General features: G+C 44.2%; 1 protein-coding gene across 3 annotated transcripts in view; it reads right to left on the bottom strand.

Moving 5' to 3' along the window:
• PIK3R2 (phosphoinositide-3-kinase regulatory subunit 2) overlaps positions 1 to 24569 on the bottom strand; it is a 39491-nt gene that overhangs the window by 2894 nt on the left and 12028 nt on the right. The window contains exons 3-15 of one of the 3 annotated variants that reach the window (XM_060694147.2): positions 21303 to 21395; positions 19936 to 19998; positions 17682 to 17816; positions 16308 to 16512; positions 13697 to 13782; positions 13172 to 13277; positions 12353 to 12451; positions 11759 to 11939; positions 9926 to 10051; positions 8156 to 8298; positions 6583 to 6759; positions 4734 to 4805; positions 976 to 1146 (exon numbers count right to left, since the gene is read on the bottom strand). In XM_060694147.2, coding sequence (XP_060550130.1) covers positions 976 to 1146; positions 4734 to 4805; positions 6583 to 6759; positions 8156 to 8298; positions 9926 to 10051; positions 11759 to 11939; positions 12353 to 12451; positions 13172 to 13277; positions 13697 to 13782; positions 16308 to 16512; positions 17682 to 17816; positions 19936 to 19998; positions 21303 to 21395 — 1657 coding nt within the window. The remainder of the gene's footprint in view (positions 1 to 975; positions 1147 to 4733; positions 4806 to 6582; positions 6760 to 8155; positions 8299 to 9925; positions 10052 to 11758; positions 11940 to 12352; positions 12452 to 13171; positions 13278 to 13696; positions 13783 to 16307; positions 16513 to 17681; positions 17817 to 19935; positions 19999 to 21302; positions 21396 to 24569) is intronic. The other 2 variants (XM_060694148.2, XM_060694152.2) reach the window with 2 other exon arrangements.

Here is a 24569-nt window from a genome sequence, read left to right as displayed (position 1 = left end):
CAGTGAAAGTCGCATATGGCAACCACATGACTATGGGTTGCTGTATGGAATTTGCATGCTGGCAGCCAAGCATCTGAAATTCAGTCATGTGACCGCTGGGACGCTGTGATGGCTGGTACCTCGAGGATCGGCCCTAAGCCTCCTCATTCAGTACCAACATAACTTCAAATGGTCACTGAACAAGCGGCTGCTAAGTGAGGACCACCTGCATTTATTAAAGTAAACAAAAAACAAAAAAGGCAAGTATTGCATCTAAAGAAAATGCAGGTCATAATTGGAGAAGCATTTTGTACCAGGTCCCCCATCTTTCTGGTGGGGGAGGGGGGAGAGAGGGGATGATTGTGCACACGCCCGCTGCTTGCACAAATGTAGCTTTACACACACAGCTCATACAAGTAGAGCTGCATGTGCAAACATATGCACCCACCATGTGCAGCCCAGCTCCAAACAGGCAGTAGCCCGATACCGGGCTGTGCCCTGTGGGTTGGGGATCCCTGTACTAAGTGATAGAGAACCAGGTACAATGTCTTTTCTAAGGCACATTCTAACAGGTGCAGGGTTTTTTTGTTTTTTAAATTATAGGCATGTTTTGTTTTTATCTTTGTTAAGCATTGGAATTATTTGATTAAGATAGGCGGCCGTGTAGTTTTGCAAAAGAAATACGTAAATAAATCCATCATGGACAGTGCATGCTCCTAGCAATTTCTGAAAGTGTTTACCGTGGAAAATAATGAATATTTCTAGACGTTACAAAGAAGAGCATCTTGGAAGAGGCATCCTTTGCCGTGTGAGATAAAACAACTTTTAGAGAGCATTGGCTACATATATCAAAAACATGAATGAAGGCTGCATTTGAGTTTCACCACAACACAGGCAACAACTGATTCAAGTCAGTCGATCAAGCAAGTCAAATAAAATGAATGAAGCTTGGTTTTTTAAATGAATGGGGGGAAAAAAATACTTCAGACAACTCACACCACAGAGCAGGCGTAGCACCCTCGCTGGCTGCTCTCCCGAATCAGAAAGGTCCCATCACGCTTGCCCACCAGCATTTCCTCTGCCTGGGTACGGTTGATCTTGCCTACATACCATGTCCGCTCATCGTGATGGGGCAGCTCTTCTTCATCCTCCATCATGGAGTATTGGCTGCAAGGCAGAACTAATGGTGAGAACACAAAGGGGAAGCCTGGCCAGTTCCCCTCTATTCTCCACTTTCGAGATTATGAGATATTACTAAAGAACATCCTGCCCTTTTACCAAGTAGCAATTTCCTTCCTTAAGAGGACAATAGATGTGATGGACTTCCAGGGCTATGTAAAACAAAAAGATCTAGAACTCAGAAGTCAGTCCAAGATCATTATGTTGATCCCTTTGCATTTTATGGTAAGCTTTGAATTTGAAATCTTGGAAAGCTGATATTTGTTTTGGTGGACCAATGCACTGACTTGATGCAGGACAGAGACAAAAGGCCAATTTGTAGAGCCCTTGCCCAATTTGTGTTATTCTGATCCTTTCACTATTAATTCATGACAATGAATTTTATAGTCCCATGTTCCAAAATAACTCCAAATGATGCCCAGCAATAACTAAACTGAAAGGAAAAAGCAATACCCAAATAATACATTCATTAAAACCAACACCTCATTTAACTATTCATTTTTGCATTAAGGTGTTAGATCGGGGTCGGCAACCTTAAACACTCGAAGAGCCACAAAGGTCCTAACCGGAAGCCCTCCATTCAATTCTGGAGCTGACCGGAAGTCCAGTTCCCCCACCATAGACTCCTCCTAGTACGGCATCCTTTTTCCTCTGCTGACCGGAAGTCCAGCTTCCCCATCATAGAATCTCCTCCTAGCGTGGCGTCCTTTTTCCTCTACCTGCCCTAACCAAAAGCCCTATCAATTGTGGAGCCGACCAGTGACAGGGAGCTGCAGCAGAGGGATAAAAGAGCCACATGCGGCTCCAGAGCCGCAGGTTGCTGACCCCTGTGTTAGATGGTCTGACAGCTAGATCATAAGTAAAGGCTCTCTTGAACAGTTTTGTTTTAATGGCTTTTCCGAACATCAGGGGTAATGGGGCCATTCAGATTTCTGGTGGAAGATACTTCTAAATCCAGCACAGCAAAACAGAAATGTTTTGTTCCACCCCACCAATCTCTCACAGGAGAGGAAGCAGCAATTCCTTTCCAATTCAAAAGAGTAGGATCCAGCTTTCCAATTCAAAGGAATGGGATCCAGTTGAAGGAGACAGTCTTGCAGATAACCAGGTCTCAAGCCAGATTGTTGGGAAACTCGTCTAGCATCTGTTTGCATTCAAGGTACTTGAGAAAGACCAATCTAGAGGCTTGCCCTGCCCTACAGGTTGCTTGAAGCAGAAACAAAATCAGAGGAAGCACGCTTAAAGGTTAATAGCCACTTCTTCTGCCAGATCATCAATCAACTCCAAGTCCCAACCCAAGGCATGGAGTCCTCCCCAGGGAGAATCTAGGAGAGGACAGGTTGCCTGAGAGTAGCTAGCTTTTGGGATGATGGTGCCCTGTTCCTTTAAGACCTCTCCCCAGCCAGCCCAGCAGCTTAGCAAAGAGCAACTACAACAGCCCTGCAGCAAAGCAGCTGGGTGTGGTACAATGGTGTTTGTGATCATTCTAGTGGAGCAATTGGTGGTGAAGGGTTTTTTTTTTAAATTTATTTATATGCTGCCTTTCTCCAGAGACTCAGGGCGGCTTACAAGGTGTTAAGCAATAGCCTTCATACTTTTGTATATTTATACAAAGTCAGCTTTGTGCGGTCACTCATGCCCTCGTCACCTCCCGCCTGGACTATTGCAACGCTCTCTACATGGGGCTCCCCTTGAGGAGCACCCGGAGGCTCCAACTGGCGCAGAGTGCAGCCGCGTGGGTGGTTATGGGAGCGACATGGCGCTCCCATGTAACACCCCTCCTGCGCGAGCTGCACTGGCTCCCGGTGGTATTCTGGGTGCGCTTCAAGATTTTGGTTATCACCTTTAAAGCGCTCCATGGCTCAGGACCTGGGTACTTGCGGGACCGCCTACTATCACCAATAGTCTCCCACCGGCCGGTACGCTCTCATAGAGAGGGGCTCCTCCGGGTGCCGTCAGCCAAACAATGTCGACTGGTGGCCCCCAGGGGGAGAGCCTTCTCTGTGGGGGCACCTACTATCTGGAACGAGCTCCCACCGGAGATACAGAGGATCCCGGATCTGCGCACCTTCTGCTGCGCTCTAAAGACCTTTTTATTTCACCAGGCGGGCCTGGCCTAACTTTCTCCCTCTTTTTAAACAATTTTAATATTTTAATATTTTTTAATATTTTTAATCCTCAAAGTTTAAATTTGTTTTAAATTGGTTGGGGTTTTAATCTGTCTGGGCCAAACTATTTAATTCGATTTTATTTCTGCTTTTTAAATTTTGTATGTATGTATTTTATTGTTGGCTGTTCACCGCCCTGAGTCCTTCGGGAGTAGGGCGGTATACAAATCAAATAAAAGTAAAAGTAAAGTAAAGTATTGCCCCCACAAACCGGGTCCTCATTTTATCTACCTTAGAAAGGATGGAAGGCTGAGTCAACCTTGAGCCTGGTGAGAATTGAACCCGCAGTAATTGCAGGCAGCTGGAAGCTAAATACTACCTTTAACAGTAGCATTAGTCTGCTGTGCCACTTGTGGGTTTTGCTGTTCTGCCTAGGAAACTGAGAGCAACCTTAAGTTAAGGAAAACTCTCATTTACCTCTACTAGTAATGAACAGCAGTAGATGTGGGGAGGACATGATAACAAACTGAGATTACTATCCAAGGATCTGCTGGTGTGTGTGGGTTGCCTAAAGTCCAGAAAGGGTGGAGTGGACCCCCGGGGATATGGGAGCCCAATGAACTGGGTATAGGCAAAAGGACCCTGCGGCAGTCTCCAGCTCAAACAATGAGGTCTTATGGAAGGGATTCTGTCACGCCCATGGGAAACAATACTCAAGCAACAATACAAGTTTGTCCCTGCAGTACAATGCAAATAGGTGCTCACAGCCCAACTCTTTGGGCACCATTAGATTTCCCCTTAGGACCGTCACACCTCACCCCATTCCTTGATGTTGTGGTTGATACTGGGCCCAGATGCTGGGATAGTAGAACTCCAAGAGGGGGTCCCTACTAACCCACCCAGCTAGGTCTTGGTAAACATTTCTTTTAACTGGGGATATCAGGATTTGAACTGCTGCAAACAAAACAGCGATAGCATTTAGACTTACATACACTTCACGGTGCTTTACAGCCCTCTCTAAGCAGTTTATGGAGTCAGCACATTGCTCACAACAATCTGGGTCCTCATTTTACTGACCTCGGAAGGATGAAAGGCTGAGTCAACCTTCAACCGGTGAGGAACGAACTGCTGGTAGTGGGCAGAGTTAGCCTGCCATACTGCATTCTAACCACTGGGCCACCACAGTCCTTATAAATCATAAGCACTTATCCAGCTGGGTTGGCTTCATGCTATAGGAATTAAAACTAGACTTCCTACAGGACAGATGAGGTTGCAGAAGATTATAAGAAGCTCACTGAAGTCTCTGCCACAAAGATGCCTTTCCAATTCCCTACTATCTGTCCATTTGTAACTGGACATACCAGAGTTTCAATCTGGAACCTTCTGAATGCTAAACAGTTTCCTGTAGACACACACTTTTGAGATGATAAAGCCCTCTCGGAGCAGAATAAGAATGGAGCCACTTACTCCTCAGTTTCACTCTTGATTCCAAGCCATTCATTGATCTTCTTCTGACGAGTCCCCTTCTGGGTCAACCATCTGGAGACATTAAAAAAAGGAACAAAAACTGCTCATTTTTAAACAGCATTTAAGGGACATGCACAAAGCTGTTTTTCCAGGCTGCAGTCAAGCCTAGTAAATTAAAATGACAATTGTGACCACATCAACAAGGCATTGGTGCATAATTATAAAATGGTAATTATTTGCATTGCCCCAATGGGTTGGAAAAATTCTAACGTTAAAAGAACAGTTTTTTAAAAGAAATTATCATTAAATAGCTATTTTAAACTTAGCTGTCCCAAGATCATGTTAATATAATGTTATGTTAGCAAACCAGAAAAATAACATTTTAGAAGCAGGTCATGCCCCCTTCAGATAAGCAAAGCCACTCACTGGATAGCTTTCGTCAGCACTTTTCTTAGGCTTTTAACTATTTTACATACAGTAGCAATCAGGATGAAAGCCTTACAAGTCTGTACTTGCTTAGCACTGAATTATGAGAGCACTTGCATTTTGTGGACAGGCCACTGGAGGGCAGGATTATGCTATCAAAAAGGAAGCTGGAAATCAAGGCAGCTCTTGATTTTAACCCTAACGGAACCCAGAATTTTCCATCATAGATCAGGATGATCATACCTCGAGGCACCCACATGACTGACTCAATTTTATGACATTTTCTGCAGCAGTTGTTAAGCAAATGTGACCATTGTTAAGCAAACCCACTGCCTGCAATAGGCATTTTTTTCTCCCGGAAACTGGAAGAAAATGCTGGTTTCTGGCAAAAAAAAAAAAGTTGTAAATTGCAATCATGTGATCTCAATATGCTTCAAATGACTGCAAATGAGGGCCAAAAGTGCCCATGACTCTGTGTGTGTGTGTGTTTGTGCGTGCGTGGCCATTATAACTTTGAATCTGGGTCAACAAAGATGATTAAGGGACTGGAGGCTAAAACATATAAAGAACGGTTGCAGGGACTGGGTATGTCTAGTTTAATGAAAAAAAGGACTAGTGGTGATATGGTAGCAGTGTTCCGATATCTCAGGGGTTGCCACAAAGAAGAGGGAGTCAGGATATTCTCCAAAGCACCTGAAGCCAGAACAAGAAGCAATGGGTGGAAACTAATCAAGGAGAGAAGCAACCTAGAACTAAGAAGAAATTTCCTGACAGAACAATTGATCAGTGGAACAACTTGCCTTGAGAAGTTGTGAATGCTCCAACACTGGAAGTTTTTAAGAAGAGATTGGATAACCATTTGTCTGAAATGGTATATGGTTTCTTGCCTGAACAGGGGGTTGGACTAGAAGACCTCCAAGGTCCCTTCCAACTATTCTATTCTATTCTATTCTATTCTATTCTATTCTATTCTATTCTATTCTATTCTATTCTATTCTATTCTATTCTATTCAGCCAGCTTTGTATAGAGCAACACCGCTTAGGGCCCCCCGAAAGCCCTAATAAGCAGGTATATACATAAAAGTATGCAGGCTATTGCTATAATGCATTGTAAGCCACCCTGAGTCTACGGAGAAGGGCGGCATATTAATTGGACTAATAAATAAATAAATAAATAAATAAATAAATAAATAAATAAATAAATAAATAAATAAATAAATTCTATTCTACTCTACTCTACTCTACTCTACTCTACTCTACTCTACTCTACTCTATGTTCTATTGCAACTTCGACTGGTCACTAAGAGACCAGTTGTAAGATGAGGACTACCTGTACAGACATCCAATCCATTTGGTTAGTGAAGGCAGATTTTAAACCGCATTTATGCCTGTATTTCTCAGGATGGTTATAAAGAGCACGTACACTAGGTACTGGTCACGGAGTTTGCGCAGCTGCAACAAGTCAGGTTTAAGACTGTTCATACGCTTGTCGATCTCCCGGTTTTCAGAGGCCTGCTGCTTGAGGTCCTGCTCCAGCTTCATCTTGCTATCATGAATTTCAGTAATGCGAGACTTCAGCTTTTCTGAATTCATCATGATCCTAGGGGGAAAAAGATAGGGACAGGCTGTTAGAGAAGCAAGAAAGGCTCAGAAGTTGCCTCAGCAGAGCCAGTTTGGTGAAGTGATGGCTTAGAAACTAGGAGAGTGTGAGTTCTAGTCCTGCCTTAGGCATGAAAGTTGTCTGGGTGACTGTGGGCCAATCACCAGGAGACCGAATTCTAGTTCCATCTTAGGGACTAGAAAACTGACTGGATGACTTGAGCCAATCACCTGGAGACCGTGAGTGCTAGTCTTGCTTTAGGAATGAAAGCCAGCTCGGTGACTTTGGGCCAGTCGCCAGGAGACTCTGAATTCTAGTCCTACCTTAGGCACGAAAGCTGGCTGAGCGACTATCAGCTAGTCACTCTCTCTCAGCCCAAACGCACGTCATAGAGTTGTTGTGGGGAACATAGGAGGGTGGAGTATTTAGATATGTTTTCCACCTTGGGTTACTTATAAAGTAATGAAGGTGGGGACAAAAATCTAATAAATAACAGCTCTGTTAGGATGTATGAGGGAATGTAATGAGGAGGTGGATCCCCAGGAGGGAGGAGTAGCAGGAGATCCCCAGCAGCTGCATTCCAGAGTAGGGGTTTCCAACCTTGGCAACTTTAAGACTTGTGGACTTCAACTCCCAGAGTTCTTCAGCCAGCTTGAATTCTGGCAGTTGAAGTCCACAAGTCTTAAAGTTGCCAAGGTTGGAGACCCCTGTTCCAGAGGAGTAAGAGACAATTTAGCCCAGATATTGTTATGTGTGAGAGGAAGAGGGTGAAAATGGCCCCTGCTTAATGGTTCACAGAATATATAGTATTGTAGAAACAGATAGTAGAGTCCTCAGTCTGGCAAGATTTTGCCTATAGGTGTGAAACAATAAAGAGCACATCTTGGAAGAATTACGTGTCTTTTTTGGTTTGAGGCTTGACAAGATGAGAACACAGTAAAAACGAGAAATTCTCCCCCCACCCCAACTTTAGAGACAACCACATTGCCCTCATGACAACACTACAGAAGTGGTTCTGTCTCAGCATTTTTCAGCATTAAAAAAAAAAATTCCAGTCTAATTGACAATTCTGAGTTTCCTGGTGCTTTCCCATCCAAATGCCAGGTCTAATCCTGCTGAGGTTTTTCAAATCAATAATGGTGGCCCACAATAAAAGCATTTGGAAAGGCCGCAGAGCAGCCTCAAGAATTGCCTGCAAATTCTAGCTTTTAACTTGACAGCTGGGGAAAATTAAACACACAGGGATTAACCCTATTAACTGTACTTCACTCATGTCAATTAACTGGAAATTGGTGTTTTTCTGGGCCCCACCCTCTTCTCTATTCTGTTCTCTTTGTGACATTCAGCCCAGTGGGGGAGGGGAAAAAGATGTAGCTTTATTCTGAAAGGGTCTCACCGCTGCACCTCCTTCTCATTCCCTTCCCTCCGGAAACGCTCCACGTAATCCCGGCTGCATTTCTCCTGCGTCTGGCACTGCTCTTCAAAGATCTTGATGGTTTCATTGAAGGCCTCAATGGCCGTCCGTTTCATTTGCAATTCCTGAGCAGGAGGGAGAAAGAGGACGATGAAGTCAAGAGGAAATACTGTGGAAACCACCATGAATATGTAGCAGGTACAGTTAGTCCTGAACGACTGTAACGGAGCCCACCCAACTCGATTGTAAATCATGATGGCTAAATTGACTGCTTTGATAAAAGAAAAAAAAAACACAAGTACTTTTTTTTCTACTTGGAAACCGCTTCTGGACTTTGTGCTTGAGGTGGGGAAAAAAAATGAAATTTTGATTTTGGGTTTTACTGATTAGATAGAATAGAATAGAATAGAATTTTTTATTGGCCATGAGTGATTGGACACACCAAGGAATTTGTCTTGGTGCATACGCTCTCATTGTACATAAAAGAAAAGATAGGCCTGTTGTTACAGAAATGGCTAGTTGATACTACTATGTGACAGTAACAAGCTGAGGTTGGATGTTACTTCTTATTCTACTGCACCAAAGCGAGTCGGACGTCAATGCCTTTTCTTTCTTTTTCCCTTCCCTTTTTTCCCCTTCCCTTTTTTCCCTATTATTTGCTTTTGTATTTTAGATTATAAACTAATAAAAAGGATTGACATAGCAAAAAAATAAATAAATAAAATAAACCGTGACGTTGGTAAGATTGTTTTTTCAGGAGCTGTTAAGCAAACACTACAATTGTTAAGCCAACCCATGGCTTGCTATGGATGCAATTTTGCCCAAAACCAGAAGTAAGTGCACGTTTTCGGCAAAACTGTTGTAAAAAGTGTTCATGTGACTGTGGGATGTCGCAAATGATCATAAATGCTGCCCGGTTGCTGAGCGCCTGAAGTTCGGTCATGTGACTGCAAGTGGCGGTGGGGCACTGTGTCAGCATTCCAAGTAACACCCCCAAGGAAAGAAGACTCCAAGGCTGGAAGTTCCTCAAAGTTCCATTTTCTTAGAGATGTCATATTGGCACATCTGGAAAAACCCGAATCTGAAAGCTTCCAGGTTTTCCCCACCCATAATAAAGTCCAAGTCCCTTCCCCTGCACCCACATGTCCATCACAATGCACTGTCCTAACTGGAGATGCCTCCCGATCACCCCACTCCAGGTGCAGGGCAGAACGTCCTTGACTCTCGGAGAAAAGAATGTTGTTATGACTAAATAACTCTACCAACTCCATGCAATCCCCCACCCCCCCAGTTACCCACAGCACTAAGTGTGGCAGCCCTGAAGATCCAAAGAAAAAGATGGCCTCCGTGGCTGACACACTGTTATTAAGTGTGAATCTGGGTTGTAAGAACTCCCGAGTAGGTCTGTCATAAGCATTCCAAGTTCTAGATCACGGGGCCCCCAACCCCTGGGCTGTGGGGCCTGCGAAAATGGTGGGGCGAGCGTGTAGTTCCACTTGCACATGCAACAGGTGGGCGAGCACATGCAGCTCCATTTCTGTGAGTGGCAGGTGCATGTGCTCGCCACTTGCACAAGTTGAGCTGCGTACGTCCATGCGCTCACCCGCCGCTTGTGGGAAACCATTCCCTCTCTCTCCCTGACCGGTCTGCAATGCCAGAAAGGTTGGAGACTCAGACCACTGTTCTAGATGCTTGACAAGGACTACCTGTAGTCTTTAAAGAAGATTTTTAAAGTCAGCCGGTTTTAAGTACCTGCGAGGTGCGTGTGTATTCTTCGTAAAGAAGGTCGTACTCGCGGCTCTTGTCCTGGTACTGCTGGTGATAGACTTTCAGCTGCTCCCCAACCGCCTCCACACTGTCCTCCTTCACCACCTGGTCCTGCCAAAGCAGAGCAAAGGATTAAAGAGAACGACTGTTACCATCCCTGGAAATGATATGAGAGACGTTCAAAGGGAGCATCCTCCCCCAAAGCAAGACACTCCAAAATTCTTTGCCAAGTTTCTCTTTATAGAGAAAGAAAGCCTCCTTAAGACAGTTAGCTTAACTGCTCTGGGAAAAGCAGAGTTGGCAACTTTCTGTAATTTAACCTTCCTGGGTTTTAAGATTCTTGGCTCCTCTTCAGTTCGGAAAAGCCACTTTTCCCTTCTTTGTTCCAACAGTGAATTGCTTGCATATTCCTCCCTTCTCCCATGTTCTTTTCGGTAAATTAGTGAGGCCAGCAGACCAATTCTTCCATTGATTAATTGAAGATTAATGTCTGGTCACCCAAGACAGCCTTTTCAAGTCTGCTGCTTTCCAAATGTAGGAATAATGGAAATAGTTGCACATTATATCTCCAGGTTGCCGGGACATCGAGCGTCTAAGACTGCTGTGCTTAATTGCTGCCGAATGTCACTTTCTGATATATTAATCGAAATCCATTTTTTAAATTTAGCAGCTCTAGCAGCTGAGGGAACTAGCTCAGCATTCTCTTTCCAAAGAGAAGGCAGTAAAGAAATAGCTTAGGGCAGCACATAAATCTAGGAAACTATTCTTTTCCCTTCATGTTGCTTCTTCTGCACAATTAGCTTACAAGACAGACTGCTGCTAGATAAGGAGGCTTTGCTCAGCTACCTCAACTTGTTGATACTGGTAGGAGTGTCTATGGAGATTCTCAGTCATCCAGGTCATGGTTGTCCCAAAGGTGCTTTTTTCAAGAGGCAACTGGACTTTCTGGTTTTTCTTTGAAGATGTTTCGCTTCTCATCCAAGAAGCTTCTTCAGCTTTGACTGGATGGTGGGGAATGGAAGGATTTATACTCCTTGCAGACAGCTGGTCACTTGCATCCTTTTAAAGAGCTGTTAAGGCCACCTGGAGGTTTATCTGTATCGTCAAGGTCACCTGAGTGGTGCAAATGGGTGTGGAGCCTTCTTGGAACTGTTGAAAGGACTGTGTGGTAGACTGGAGACAGATGAAGTCCTATCCCTCCCCCTCTGTTGAGAGAGGGCTGTTCAATTTTGACACAGATGGCCTCTTTGACTGCTCTTTCAAACCAGCGGTCCTCTCTGTCCAAAATGTGGACTTTGCTGTCTTCAAAAGAGTGGCCTTTGTCTTTTAAATGCAGATAGACTGCTGAATCTAGTCCTGATGGCTTTGTTCTCCTATGTTGTGCCATACGTTTATGAAAGAAGCTTCTTGGATGAGAAACAAAATATCTTCAAAGAAAAACCAGAAAGTCCTGTTGCCTCTTGAAAAAGCACCTTTGGAGCATTGTTGATAGGAGCTAAATTCCCCTATGAACTTGGCCTAACCTTTAGATCGTAAATCCAGCCCAGAGTCCCATTTGGACAGTAGGCCAGCTGTGTGCTCCAATGGGCCACACACCAAACCGAAGATGGAGATAGTTATCTTCCGCTTCAGTTCTTAAAATCCAGCATCAGGCTGCCTCTCTTGAGGAAGACGTTTCACTTAGCAACCATAACCATAACTACCCACTTCAGATCAGACGACTTCCTTCCACTCAGGAAGTGCTCAGGTTATTTGGCATCCTGTTTCTGACGGAGGCTCGTTCTGTTGGTGCACAGTGAGTTAACAACCATCTCTCACCTGCTGGTACTTGGAGATCGGGTACAGTAACCGAGTGTCCAGCTTGGCGTTGTACTGGGCCAGGGACTCGTGCCGGTAGTGGTTGATGAGTTCCACCACAGAGCCAAAGGTCAGCGGCTCTGAGAAGCCATATTTGCCTTCCCGGTGGAAAATCTTGATCAGTTTGTTGTTTCCCCCTTTCCTGTCAAAAGAGAGAGGACCCGACATTCAGCCCATCCAGGCTTGGAAGCAACACACCGCTCCTCCATTTTGTTTCCTTCCCCACTGCATGCCTGGGCCCTCATCCTCTCTAAAGCCCAAACCCAGAGAAGAGACAGTGAGATGCAATCAAATCCAATCCTCTATTGCTTACACCTAGTGGACAAACTAAATCTTGCCAAACTAAAGCTATACTTTTCTAACCTACTAGATACATCCTGAGAGATTCTAGGGTGTGGTTACCCTAAACCTCTTCCCCTGTTCCCCTTTTTAGTTTGGAACTATGCAATCTCTTAATCCAGGCCTTTCTCTAGGAAAGCTCTGTGTGTGTGTGTCTCCTCCTGCTCTTCCAAGTCCATCATATTAGCCCTCCAACAAAGTTAAATTGGGACTCACCGGAGGGTCAATGTATATTCACCCTGGATCTTGCTGGACGCATCCCTCACCAGGAAGGTACCATCAGGAGTGTCTCGGAGTTTTTCATTCACTTCCTCTCTGAAAAAGCAGCAGGAAGATTTGGATCGTTTCAATACTTACGATCTTCATACACACAAACTTATATGAACATGTTGGCAATGCTGTTTGGCATTTTAAAATGCTTTTAAAAGCATTTTTTCGTGGAAGACGTTGTAGAAAAAATGCTTTTAAAAGTAAAAAAAAAAAGCCTCTGATGATCGCGCGGCTCAGCTGGGCATGAGGGGGGGAGGCAGGGATTTTTGCTACTGGTTCTCTGAACCACCCGCCGCCATCACTACTGGATTGGGTGATCCGGTCTGAACCGGGAGCATTTCACCCCTGATTAGGTGGCCTCAAAGGCCCTTCCAACTCTATTGTTCTATGTTCTATGTTCTAAATCTCTTCTTTTCAACAGTTTCCTAAAAATAACCTGGAGGTACCATTTCTGACAGAAGAACTGGCAAACTCATTTACAATTAAATTAACTACTGAAAAGTTTATGAACAGAGCAAGGAAAGCCTCAACAAACTCTTCCATCCCACTTCCAAAAAGTCCCATTCTGACCCAATTGTTCCTTCCACATACCCCCACCTCCCCATGACTACAATCTAGCTCAGGGGTCTCCAACCTTGGCAACTTTAAGACTTGTGGACTTCAACACCCAGAGTTCCTCAGCCAGCAAAGGGTGTTGAAGTCCACAAGTCTTAAAATTACCAAGGTTGGAGATCCCTGGTCTACCTCACTTGGGTCCCCCTTTACCTGGAGATGTCTCCCCAGTACCACTCTGCATCCTGCAGGGTTGTGCCATTCCCGTTGGTTAGAGAGACTGCTGCAGGTTTTGCTTTGGGTGGCTTTGGAGGCAGAGCTGGAAAAGAGAAGACCAGGTTGGCTGAAAGGAACACTATCAAGTCTATCCTGGAAGACCACCATGCTATTTGAAAAGGAGCATGGAGACCCAATGGTATCTCATCAAGGAAGTCCTTCCATTCCTCTCAATTATATGCAGGAGGGTCAACTCACCCTGGAGAAGTTTAACGAATTAGAGACCTTGGCATTCGGCTTTTGCATACACATACACCCTTTCTAGCTTTCCTCAACCTATTGCTCTCCAAACGTGTTGATCTTCAACTTCCTAGCCAATGAGGTTGTTCAGTACATCTGGAGGAATCGCTGGGGAAGCCTGCTGCCATGTTCCAACCACATCCACTTGTCTCTTTTGGCCACGCATCCCATCCTCACAATCCCTTCTCCTGCACCATACATAAAGACACAAGGTTTCCCTACCTGGAGGAGGAAGGTCTGGCTCAGTGTCCTTTGTCTGCAGAAGGGTCTCCAGGAAGAGGTTTGGAAAATCAGGCGTTGTCTCAGAGCTGTGGGAGGAACAGGACAAAGTTATGCATCGGAGTCCATGGGGGCAGCAGCTTAGTGCCTCAGCTAATGAAAGAAATTCAGAGCCTGAGCTCTTCACTCTAGGAAAATAATTTCTGAACATACAGGTTTTCCTCTTTCATTGATGGAGAATATTTGTGTTCTGACCTAGGTTTCCTTAGACATTAAACAACTCAAACGTATTCCCGGCAAACCTCTTTAATTCATACAGCTGTGAATTACTTTCATTTACAGTTCGCAAGCCTTGATAAACAGTCTTATTTATTTATTTATTATTCGTATTTCTATGCCGCCCAACTCTCCGAGGACTCTTACACCAAAGACAATATGAACAATATACAATAAGAGACGTTAAAAACTCATACACACCACTCATGGCCGGATCTCACAAGATCGCAGTGGTGAGATCAACGGCCCCAAGCCTGCCAGAAAAGCCAGGTTTTCACCATTTTGGCCAGTAGGGGGGGAGTGGTCCTGGCCTCAGGATGTAGCTGATTCCAGAGAGCCGGGGCAGCCACAGAGAAGGCCCTCCCCCGTGGACCCGCCAGGCGACATTGTTTAGCTGATGAGACCCGGAGGAGGCCAACTCTGTGGGATCTTACTGGTCGTTGGGAGCTATGTGGTAGAAGACGATCTCGAAGATAGCCTGGCCCTAAGCCATATAGGGCTTTAAAGGTAATAACCAATACCTTGAATTGTGACTGGAGACCAACAGGAAGCCAGTGCAGCTCACGGAGGATTGGTGTAATGTGGGAGTACCTAGGTGCATCCACGACCACCGAGCGGCTGCATTCTGGACCAACTGTAGTCTCCGAACACTTTTCAGGGGTAGAGTGCATTGCAATAATCCAACCATGAGGTGACAAGGGCATGAGTGACTGTGAGAAGAGTCTCCCGATCCAGGTAGGATCGCAATTGGTGTACAAGGCGAACCTGTACAAAGGTCCCCTTAGCCACAGCTGCCAGATGTTGCTCTAATCTTAGCTGTGGGTCAAGGAGGACACCCAAATTGCAAATCCGTTCTGAGAAGGGCAACTTCTCCCACCCCAGGACTAAGGATGGACCATCGACATGGTCCTTGGGAGGCAATACCCACAGCCACTCGGTCCTGTTTGGGTTAAGCCTGAGCCTGTTTACTCCCATCAGACTCTCACAGCCTCCAGGCACTGGCACATCACATCCACTGCTGTCTTTCAGAGGAATGTTTACAAACACTCACCTTATCTCCCTTGGAATGCTGCCAGAGAACTAATTGCCACATGGAGGGCAAGGCCAAACTTAGCACAGAGTCAAACAGAGCTTTTCCAGAGCTTTTCCCGATCAGATGAACTAATTGCTTCTTCTTTATGTCTTATGGGAGGGGCCAATCATCTCCAAGCCTTACTCCCAAGTCAACCCTGTTTCCTTAATTGTTCCTGTCTCCTGGTAGCTCTGCACATGCACACACTGGGAACAGGCTCACACTGTTCTTCTGCCTCGCTGATGTCAGACTCCAGAGACTCCGGAGGCAGCAAAGAACCACAGATGGCCTTGGCCCCCTCTCTGCCTCTGACTCAGAGCCATCATTGGAGCCTTCCCCAGACTCCAGGACTGGCCCACATTCCTCCCCAACCTCCTCACTGTCCGAATCAGCTGCCAGCTCTGCTGGCGGGCCACAACAATTTGGTAAGCTCAGGGTTGGACATGAAGGGTCCTTGGTGCTCTCTAAACTTGGTGGTTTTCCTGCAAGCGTTTCATTACCCAAACTAGGTAGCATCATCAGTGCTTATTGGATAATGAAATGTCTGCAAAAAAAACAACCAAGCTCAGAGAGCACCAAGGACCCTTCAGAATCCAAATCCACAGATAAACACACCAGTCTCGTCATAGAATTGGAAGCGACAACATCTAATCCTACCCTTGGCAATGTGCCCCAAACCAACTAAACCGGGGGTCTCCAACCTTGGCAACTTTAAAACGTGTGGACTTCATCTCCCAGAATTCCTCAGCCAGCTTTGCTTTGCTTTGCTGGCTGAGGAATTCTGGGAGTTGAAGTCCACACGTTTTAAAGTTGCCAAGGTTGGAGACCCCTGAACTAAACCATGCTCATAACCATGGCAGTCCAGTATCTTCTTAAAAGCTTCCAAAGATGGAGAGCCCACAACCTCCATAGGTAGTCTGTTCCACTGTTGTAGATGTCTTTTTTGGGGGGGTCTTCTCTCATCTAAAAAAGACCTCCCCATTCCATCCCCTTTATTTATTTTTATTAAATTTATACACCATTCACCTTGCTATCCAAAGTGACTCTCACAATACAAAGAAGGAGAACTATACAAACAATTATTAATATAGGAAGCATTAAAGTGACAAAAATCAAATAGACTTCAGCTCCAATTTAAACAAGGATTGGCCACCTCTGGCCCAGCAACCTTCCAGACATATTTCCAGCCCCTTGCTGTATTTTCAGGAGTGCCGATAAAAGGGAGCATCCTTGCCCCAAGGCAGAGGGGGATTTGGGGCCACCCACCTGGCAGCTGCAGGGAGACGAAGGAGCAGAACCCCAAAGATCTCACTCAGGGTCCGAGGCGACAATCCATTGCTTTCAGCTTGTTCAGCTACCTTGGAAAAGTGCTGGAGCAGGAACTGGAAGGTGAGGAGGTGTGGCAGAGGCATGGCTGGAGACTCCAACACCGAAAGCAACTGCTTTTGACAAAGCTCCGGTTGGGTAACATCTAGAGAGGAGCAGAAGTTGGTTTCCAAAAGGAAAAGAGAGCGAGGCTTGAGAATCTGTGCATCTTTGTACCAAAAGGTTGGGCATACTGAAACATGTCTATGTCTGCTAGGAAGACTCAGGAAGCTGGCACTCCTTACATACCTAGAACCCCACCAAGCGTTCAAATTAAATCCTGGGAGAAGAAACCATGGAGGGAATCCAGAAGTTACAGGACAAATGATTGTGGGGTGTTTGAGAAAGCAGAGGCCGAAGCAAAGGCAGAGAATCAGGATATGATGTCAGTCCTGCTGACCGACCAACTCTTTAGCTTCTCCCGTCTCTGAGATATATATATATATTTTAAAATATCTTTATTAAATATTTACAGTAAAATTAACACATAATAATGATTGGAAAACAATATAAATGAAATGTAGGAACACATAAGCACAAGACTAAAACAAAACAACATGACTAACCGAGAGTTAAACTCACTCTCCAATTAATATTAACTAATATCATCCTAACCAAACATTTCAATACAATCAAGTTCTTTTAATTATCTACAAAACAATTGGCCTGTTTTTTCCAAAATTATAAAGAATTATATAGCCTATTAAGTATCTATTTAATCTAATAAGACGATCTTATCACCCTAGGTTTAACCTTTTTTTAAGCCAGACAAAGCATCTGTCCCAACTTTTATTATATATTCAGTCTTTCTTATCTTTTAATATATATGTTAACCTGTCCATCTCAGCACATCGAAGAATCTTATTTATTATCAGATGGTCAGGGGGCGTATCAGCATCTTTCCACAGCTGGGCAAACGCCATTCCCGTCTCTGAGATGTTTTGATTAGGGAACTTTAAGAGTTGATGCCCAGATTGATCGATTGCTTGCTTCTTTCCTTCTTGGCCATGACTCTTTTATGCTGTGTATTTTACACTGTAAGCTTACATGCCGGGACGAATATCTCGCTTACTGATTTTACATAAGCTGTGCTAGAGCCTTTCCTGGTACAAGGCGGGCAAAAAGGATTTAAGTCAGTGTTTATTTATTTAAAAGGATCTCCTCTTCTGCCAGCCCCAAACTTCCTGGTCTTTGTCCCAGCTTGCAGCTGTTCGTGCATCTCTCCTCCCTAACCTCCACTCTGAAGCTTTCCTTTCCCTAAAAAGCTCTTCTCACCTTGGAGCACTCGTAAGATTTCACCCTGCACGCAAGGGGGTACCACGGGGGTTGGCAGATCTTGCAGGTATCCCTTGAGAGCCTCGCCTAGGGAATGCACATCTAAGACCTCCAAATCGCCAGTCACAGCCCAGTCTGCAGGGACAGAAAAAGTGAGAGAGGATTTGTTCCAGGAAGCGACTCAGAAGCTGACCCTGGTTTATTCTGGCCAGGTTGCCATCTCCTAGCTTACAGCCTTGACTCTCCCGATGACTCTGACAATGGGAAATGCAGGCCGGACTCAAGCAAGGGCTCCACCATTCATTCATTCATTCATTCAATTTATATCCCGCCCTTATCCTAGTGGACTCAGGGAGGTGCACAGCCAGAACTAAAACACATATCAATACAAAATTTAAAATTATTAAAAGAATTATATAACTGTGGCCCAAAAATTTTAAACATTGAAAACTAAAATCCATTTGACAATTTAAAAAGCTAAAAAAGACTAAAAAAAGGGGGTGGGGCTTTCACGCCAGCCCTGCTTGATGGAAAAGAAAAGTTTTTAGGGCACGGCGAAAAACCCGGAGATCCGATATCCTTCGTATCTCCGGGGACAAATCGTTCCAGAGGGCAGGAGCTGCCACAGAGAAGGCCCTCCCCCTGGGGGTCGCCAGCCGACATTGCCTGGCTGACAGCACCCTGAGGAGTCCCTCTCTGTGGGAGCGTACTGGTCGGTGGGAGGCTATCGGCATGTTGGACTACTGTTAGCTCATTATTGACTCATTACTTCATCCAGCCTCTACCAACAACAGCAGTGGTAGGATTCAAATAATTTAACAACTGGTTCACCCATGGTCAGGTTGGCTGTGGTGGGAGGCATGGCCCATCCCCATCCTCCAGCTCTGCAGCACATTTGGGACGAGTCTCCCGCGACAGCCAACCTGACTCTGGGTGAACTGGTTGTGAAATTACACCTCACCCCCCCACTATCAAAGTGGATCCTCGGGGCTGCGCTGCAATGGAGAAATGGGAAACGGAGCAGCTGGGATGAGGGAAGGAGGAGGAGCAGGGAGAAGGAAGAGGGAAAGTGGCCTTCTCCTTCCCTCACGCCGGCTGCTCCATTGCCCATTTCTCCATTGCAGTGCAGCGCCCAGGATCCACTTTGATAGCGGAGGTGGGTGGGTGGGTAATTTAACAACTGGTTTGCCTGAACTGGTGCGAACTGGCTGAATCCCACCACTGAATAACAGACACCACTTGTAGATCTTCTTACGACACCTACTAGGCCTTCTGACTCTCCAATTGCCTTAAAGTTCCTTTTAATACAAGCACTTCCCAGATGACATAAACTAACTTGTGTGGGCTAAAGTCAATGGAAGGAATTCAAAACATGACAGCTGAAAGTTCAGAGATGCACCAGCAGTGTGGCTGCTGGTGGTTTTGGCATCCACGGACGTGGCAGCCCATCTAAGCAAAAGTTGACTTTCAGAAGAAATCCAGGAACAAAGCACCCTCAAGGATCAGTTGCTTTTTAAAAAAATTAACCCAATGTGAGTTTAGAAAATAAAAACGGGGATGGGAATGTGTCTAGGATCACCATTTCCTGACAAAAGATAAATTGAGATAGCCAGGAACTTGGGGGGATTTTAGCGATGGTGACAAAAAGCAAGCTTATCTGTTTTTCTTCTGGTAAGTGGTTGTTTGGTGACTAATTATCCCTACCACGGCAGCCATGTTGTGAATGCACGACACACACCACCACCCCCGTGGCATCCATTTTGCACGAAGAGAGCCCAAAATATGCTTCCCAAATTTAAATGTGTCCAGTGTTTCCCAATTTATTTTCTCTTCCTACGCATACAGAAAATCCAAGTAGATCTTGAACAAGAGTGGCCTTCTGCCAGTCAAAACAGTCCATTTAGGGTGAGGTGGCCAACTTGGCAATGTCCTAAGATCTTCTGCCTGCAGAACACAAGGCCACCCAAACCCACACAAAAATATTCAGAGCCCTGCAGATTGGTGGTATAACCATCCTGCCTCCCTCCGCTTTTGAATTTAGAGTGAGTTAACTAAATGGGCTCAGAACTCACGGGGTGCTTTCCGGCTTTTTAAATAAATGCTCTGCTCCCTCTCAACCACTCTCACCCCTTTGCTTCTGCCCTCCCTGCCTGGGTCTTTTGCTGAGAAGCTCTGAATACAGGCACTGCTGCTGCAGCCTCTAATCTCTTCCATCTGATCAGCCTTGCTTGCTCCCCGCAGAACTGGTTCTTACCGGTTCTCAGTGCTTGCCTTAGTTCGGAGCCAGATGTTCTGTAGAGCATCTTGCTGTCTAACCCTGCGAAAGCAACACACAGCAGATTGAATTAGCTTCACAAAGGAGATTTTTTTTTCCCCTTCTTCCTGGTGGGGGGGCAGAGAGCTGGGGATGCTGCACTTTGGGGGCAGGGAAATAAAAATGGAAGGAGTAAGGCCAATGCTTAGGAAAAGGAGCTGTTTTCTTTTCCTGTTTGCCCACCTGCACATCTTCATATTTATACTTTGGTATCCCATTCTTTCCTTAAAATGCTCAGGACACTGGTTTCATTCCTACACCGAGAACCCTGTTAGGATAGGCAGAAGGAGACTGATTGGGACAATGTCACCCAATGAGCTTCTGCACCTCAAGTTATGAATCTGGCCTCTCCAATCCTCCCGTTACTCCAATCATTACACCAGATTCATTCATGGAGGTCTATCTACTTTGGCCCGCAGAGCGGAAATCTTGGTAGCGCCAGCATCCCGGGGGAATCAACCTTTCCGAAAAGGGAGGGTAGACAGCTTTTCTATGCACCCTTCCTCTTAAGGGAATTAACCACAGGAAGTACCCTGCCAATATATTCCTCTGTTCAACTCCACTTCTGCCTATTTGTCTGTGCACTACCCAACATGCTAAATCTGTCAGGGTTCCTGACAAGAAAGATGGCTTCCAGGTCTGACAAACTCTTAACCAGGGTTTTGAGATGATGGGCTGCACACTGAACTTTGGCCACAAGCCTCTTTTGAACCAGCAACCCCTGAGCCAGAGAGTCTCTAAGCCAAAAGCTCTTGAGTATGATTCCTCCCTTCTATTAAGCCCTTGCTACCTATTAAAAAAATTACTTTTTTTTTTAAAAAAAAGGGCTACACTAGAACTACTTATACTCCATTTGGTATGGACAAGCCATTTATGTCCATTTGGTATGGACAAGCCATTTATTTTGCTTGCTTTTACTTATTACATTTATATCTTGCTTTTTTGCTCAAGAATCAAAGTAAGTATTAATAGCGCTCTGCTCCCTCCTTCATTTTTTCTACAACAACCCTGTGAGGTAAATTGGATTGAGAGAATGGCTTAAAGCTACCCCATGAGCTCCTGTGGTTGAAAATGGAAAAAAAATCTAGGTAACCCAACCCATTAATCACTAGGTCACACTGATTCTTTATTCTCCATCATGTAACTGAGTCCCCATAAAGAGCACCAGGTGGTCTTCCATCCAGACTGTCTTAACATCAGCAAGGAAGCTTCAAGAGGTACCCTTCATACCAGTATCCCCTGTGTATTTTGCAGGCGTTGCCTCTGGGCCAAAATCTCACACAACCCTGCTGTCTCCTTTGGCTCACCTTTCTTCTCAATCACATCCACCAGCCTACACAGCAGAGGTGGGGCGACCTCGGGTGGGGCAAACTGTTCAGAAAGTTCTGGAAGTGTCACCCCTGAAACATGGACAGAAAGACAGGTCAGCAAAAGGCCTGAGATAGTTGGGGAAAGAGAAAAGCAGATTTGAAAAGGGAAGACTTTTTAAAATGTATTTATTAAATTTATATGCTGTCCATCTCTCTTTCCAAGGCAACTCTGGAAATAGAAGGAAAAAATCATGTATTTTTTTTCATGGGTACAGAGGAGGAAGGATTGCGGGCTCTATAATGCCCAAAGCAATTCCTCTGGGCTCAAAATTAGGGCGCAATAACAGGAAGCCACAATCCTTGTGATAGACAATTTCTAGACTGGTTGCCTTGAGTTGCTTGGCTTACTTTATCAAAATTCCTAAACCCAGAATTTTGATAAAAATGGAGAAGCTATGACAGCAGTGACATTGAGGGGTAGGAGGTATTCTCATCTTGGGCAGTACCAAAATCTAATTAAATTTTTTAAAAAATACTTTGAAAGTAACATGGAACTCTCTTCCATTTTTTTTCAGTTTTTCCTTGATTTTTAGTAAGCAAGGTATTTATGAGAATCATTTTGGGGGGAATGACCTGTACCTGATAAGAAATTGTATTTGATAATTGCCTATTAAATGTTTTGGTACATTTTGATTATCTCACCAGTTAGATCTCTTATAAATTATGTGAGCAGCATCAAATATTTTTAAATGAGAAAAATGGATTTAATTGTTTCTAAAGGTTGATACTTGTTATTAACTCTTTTATTGTATGTTGCCCAGAGTCACATTTGTGACAAGAGTACACCTACGACTAGTTGCTTAGTGAACTTTTAAGTTATAGCATACCCCAAAAAAGCTACTTAAAAATCTAATCTGAATTCAAAGTTCCAACATCCATACGGTTACATGCTCATTTTTGGCATGCTTGTCAATTGGACCGCATTTATGGCTCTGTCCCATGGTCATATCATTGCAATTTGTAATATTTTTGCCAAAATCTAGCATTTGGGCTATGTTTACACAACATACTTTACCCTAAATTTGAGGTAGCAATATTTCTGGCAAAAGAAAAGCCACATCATGAACAATGGATTTGCTTAACAACTGTGGCATTCATTTAATGTCCATAGCATTTTCTTTATAACGACTGCAAAAAAAAAAAAAAAAAAAAGCCTGTACAATCAGGTGCGGTAACATGGAAACTCGTTTTATGACCGTCACAAATTACGGCCAAAATTGTAGGTTTAATTACAGTCGTAAGAAAAGGACTACCTGTAAAAATTTGATAATTGAATAAATATAACCAGTGATAACCTATCATTAATACAGCTACTGTGACCTATTATTAATACAGAATCACAATGAAAGGAATGAATAGAAACAAGGCTGAATTCCTATAAGTCATGACAGTAGGTTCAAATGACGTGCGTACTTTGTGATTTAGTGTGATACGGGGCATGATCCACTGATTATCTTAATAAGTTGTGTGACAAGGTCATCACAGTAAGCAAAACAGGTTTATATGCGTGCAGTATGTGACCCAAGCAAGTGTGGGACATTGCTATCTTAAATTCAGGGTAAAGTACGTTGTGTAAACATAGCCAATCAGTGATTCTGGGATTTAGGACCCTTCCAACTGCAATTTGGGATAATAACACTGGCATGTTTTTGAACAATTGTTGCAAAGATTATCAATGGCATAACTGAAGGTTCTTAGGCGTCAAAAGGCTACAAACATTTTTAATGAACTCAATGTAAAAATAAAAAAGCTAGATGATCATAAAGGTGGAACCTGTCCAGATGCTAAGGGCCAGAATTTTAATCTTTATATTTGTACATTTATAATCTCCAAGAACCATAAAAATAGCAGGGAGCTTCCACTATGACCTGCCAATTCTCCTGATTTTATTTAAATAAGGTCTGGTTTTTCCAGACTTAACTGGGCATCTGGCAATCAGTTGGCTTCACTTGTAAAACAGGTGCCAATTCCTCCTGGCCAGGAGTGCCCTTTGCAGCTGCCCTGGGCTCTACTTTGCACTCTGTAAGTAAAAAAAAAAAAAAAAATCAAACCTATTCCTACCTCTTTTAAAGCACTCTCAGTCACCCCACTCAAAAAAAGCCAGAAACGCTCCTGGACTGTTTCCTTGCAAGTTGGCCTTAGGCCAGCTCTGGCCCCCAAGCCCCACAGCCGACGGCGTCAAATCCTCTGGCTCAGCCGGAGAATGTCAAGTCAGCACATTCCTGATTGTGAAACAGTGTGTGCATGCACGCACGCTCGTTTATCTCTCTCTCTCTCTCTCTGTGTGTAAAACACATACACCAAGCAGGCCATTTCCCCTTCCAATGGTTCAACATTGGGCCTCTCTTCTTCAATGAAACTTAGCTGATGAAAAAGGAAATGGGAAGGAAAGCTCATTTTAGCTGTCTGTAAAGGATTCTGTTTCTGTTCTCAGCTACCTTGATAAGATTTTTTTTTAAGGGAAAATGGGAGAAAAATGGGCCAAGAGAACTTTTTTTTGCTTCTGGTGCTATTATTCTTTCTTTCTTTCTTTTTCCCCCAGCAAGCACTTAAAAACTATTCCTCCACCCACCCACTGTTGCTCACAGATGGATGCAGAAAGTTTTTCAAATTATTTTCAATGTCCCCAATGTGGGGATTTTAAACCATAAAAATCTCACACCTGCCCTGCTAAGGAGAAGAAACAAAACTTCTTCCTAGAAATATTTGCCTCAACTGGTAGGACTGCACTCAGATTATTGTATTTTTTCACAATCAGTCCAGCCAAGAAGTAACAGGAGTCATCACAGCAAGGCAGGGATTGGGGTTCAGAGAGAGCTCAGCCCATAACCCACCAAGGATTACATTATTAGTAAATCATATGTGAAAAAAAGAAAGCTGAGTCATTCATTCTGAAAATTAGCAGGAGCCACAAAGGTTTTACAATATCAGGAAGGAGTCATTGTCTCCCAAAGATGTGGCTATTCAGGTACAGATAGTCCTTGATGCATGACCACAATTGAGCCCAAAATTTCTGTTGCTAAGTGAGACAGTTAATTTGAGTTTTGCTCTATTTTATGACCTTTCTTGTTGCAGTTGTTAAGTGAATCACTGCAATTACGGTATTAAGTTAGTAACATGGTTGTTAAGTAAATCTGGCTTCCCCACTGTCTCTCCTTGTCAGAAGGCCACAAACACTGATCACTTTTTGGGGCCAAAAAGTGA

Source organism: Pantherophis guttatus, chromosome 1 (assembly GCF_059756535.1).
Source record: "Pantherophis guttatus breed Tessera chromosome 1, ASM5975653v1, whole genome shotgun sequence".
Lineage (NCBI taxonomy): Eukaryota > Metazoa > Chordata > Lepidosauria > Squamata > Colubridae > Pantherophis > Pantherophis guttatus.
This window is presented reverse-complemented; position numbering and strand designations above follow the sequence as displayed.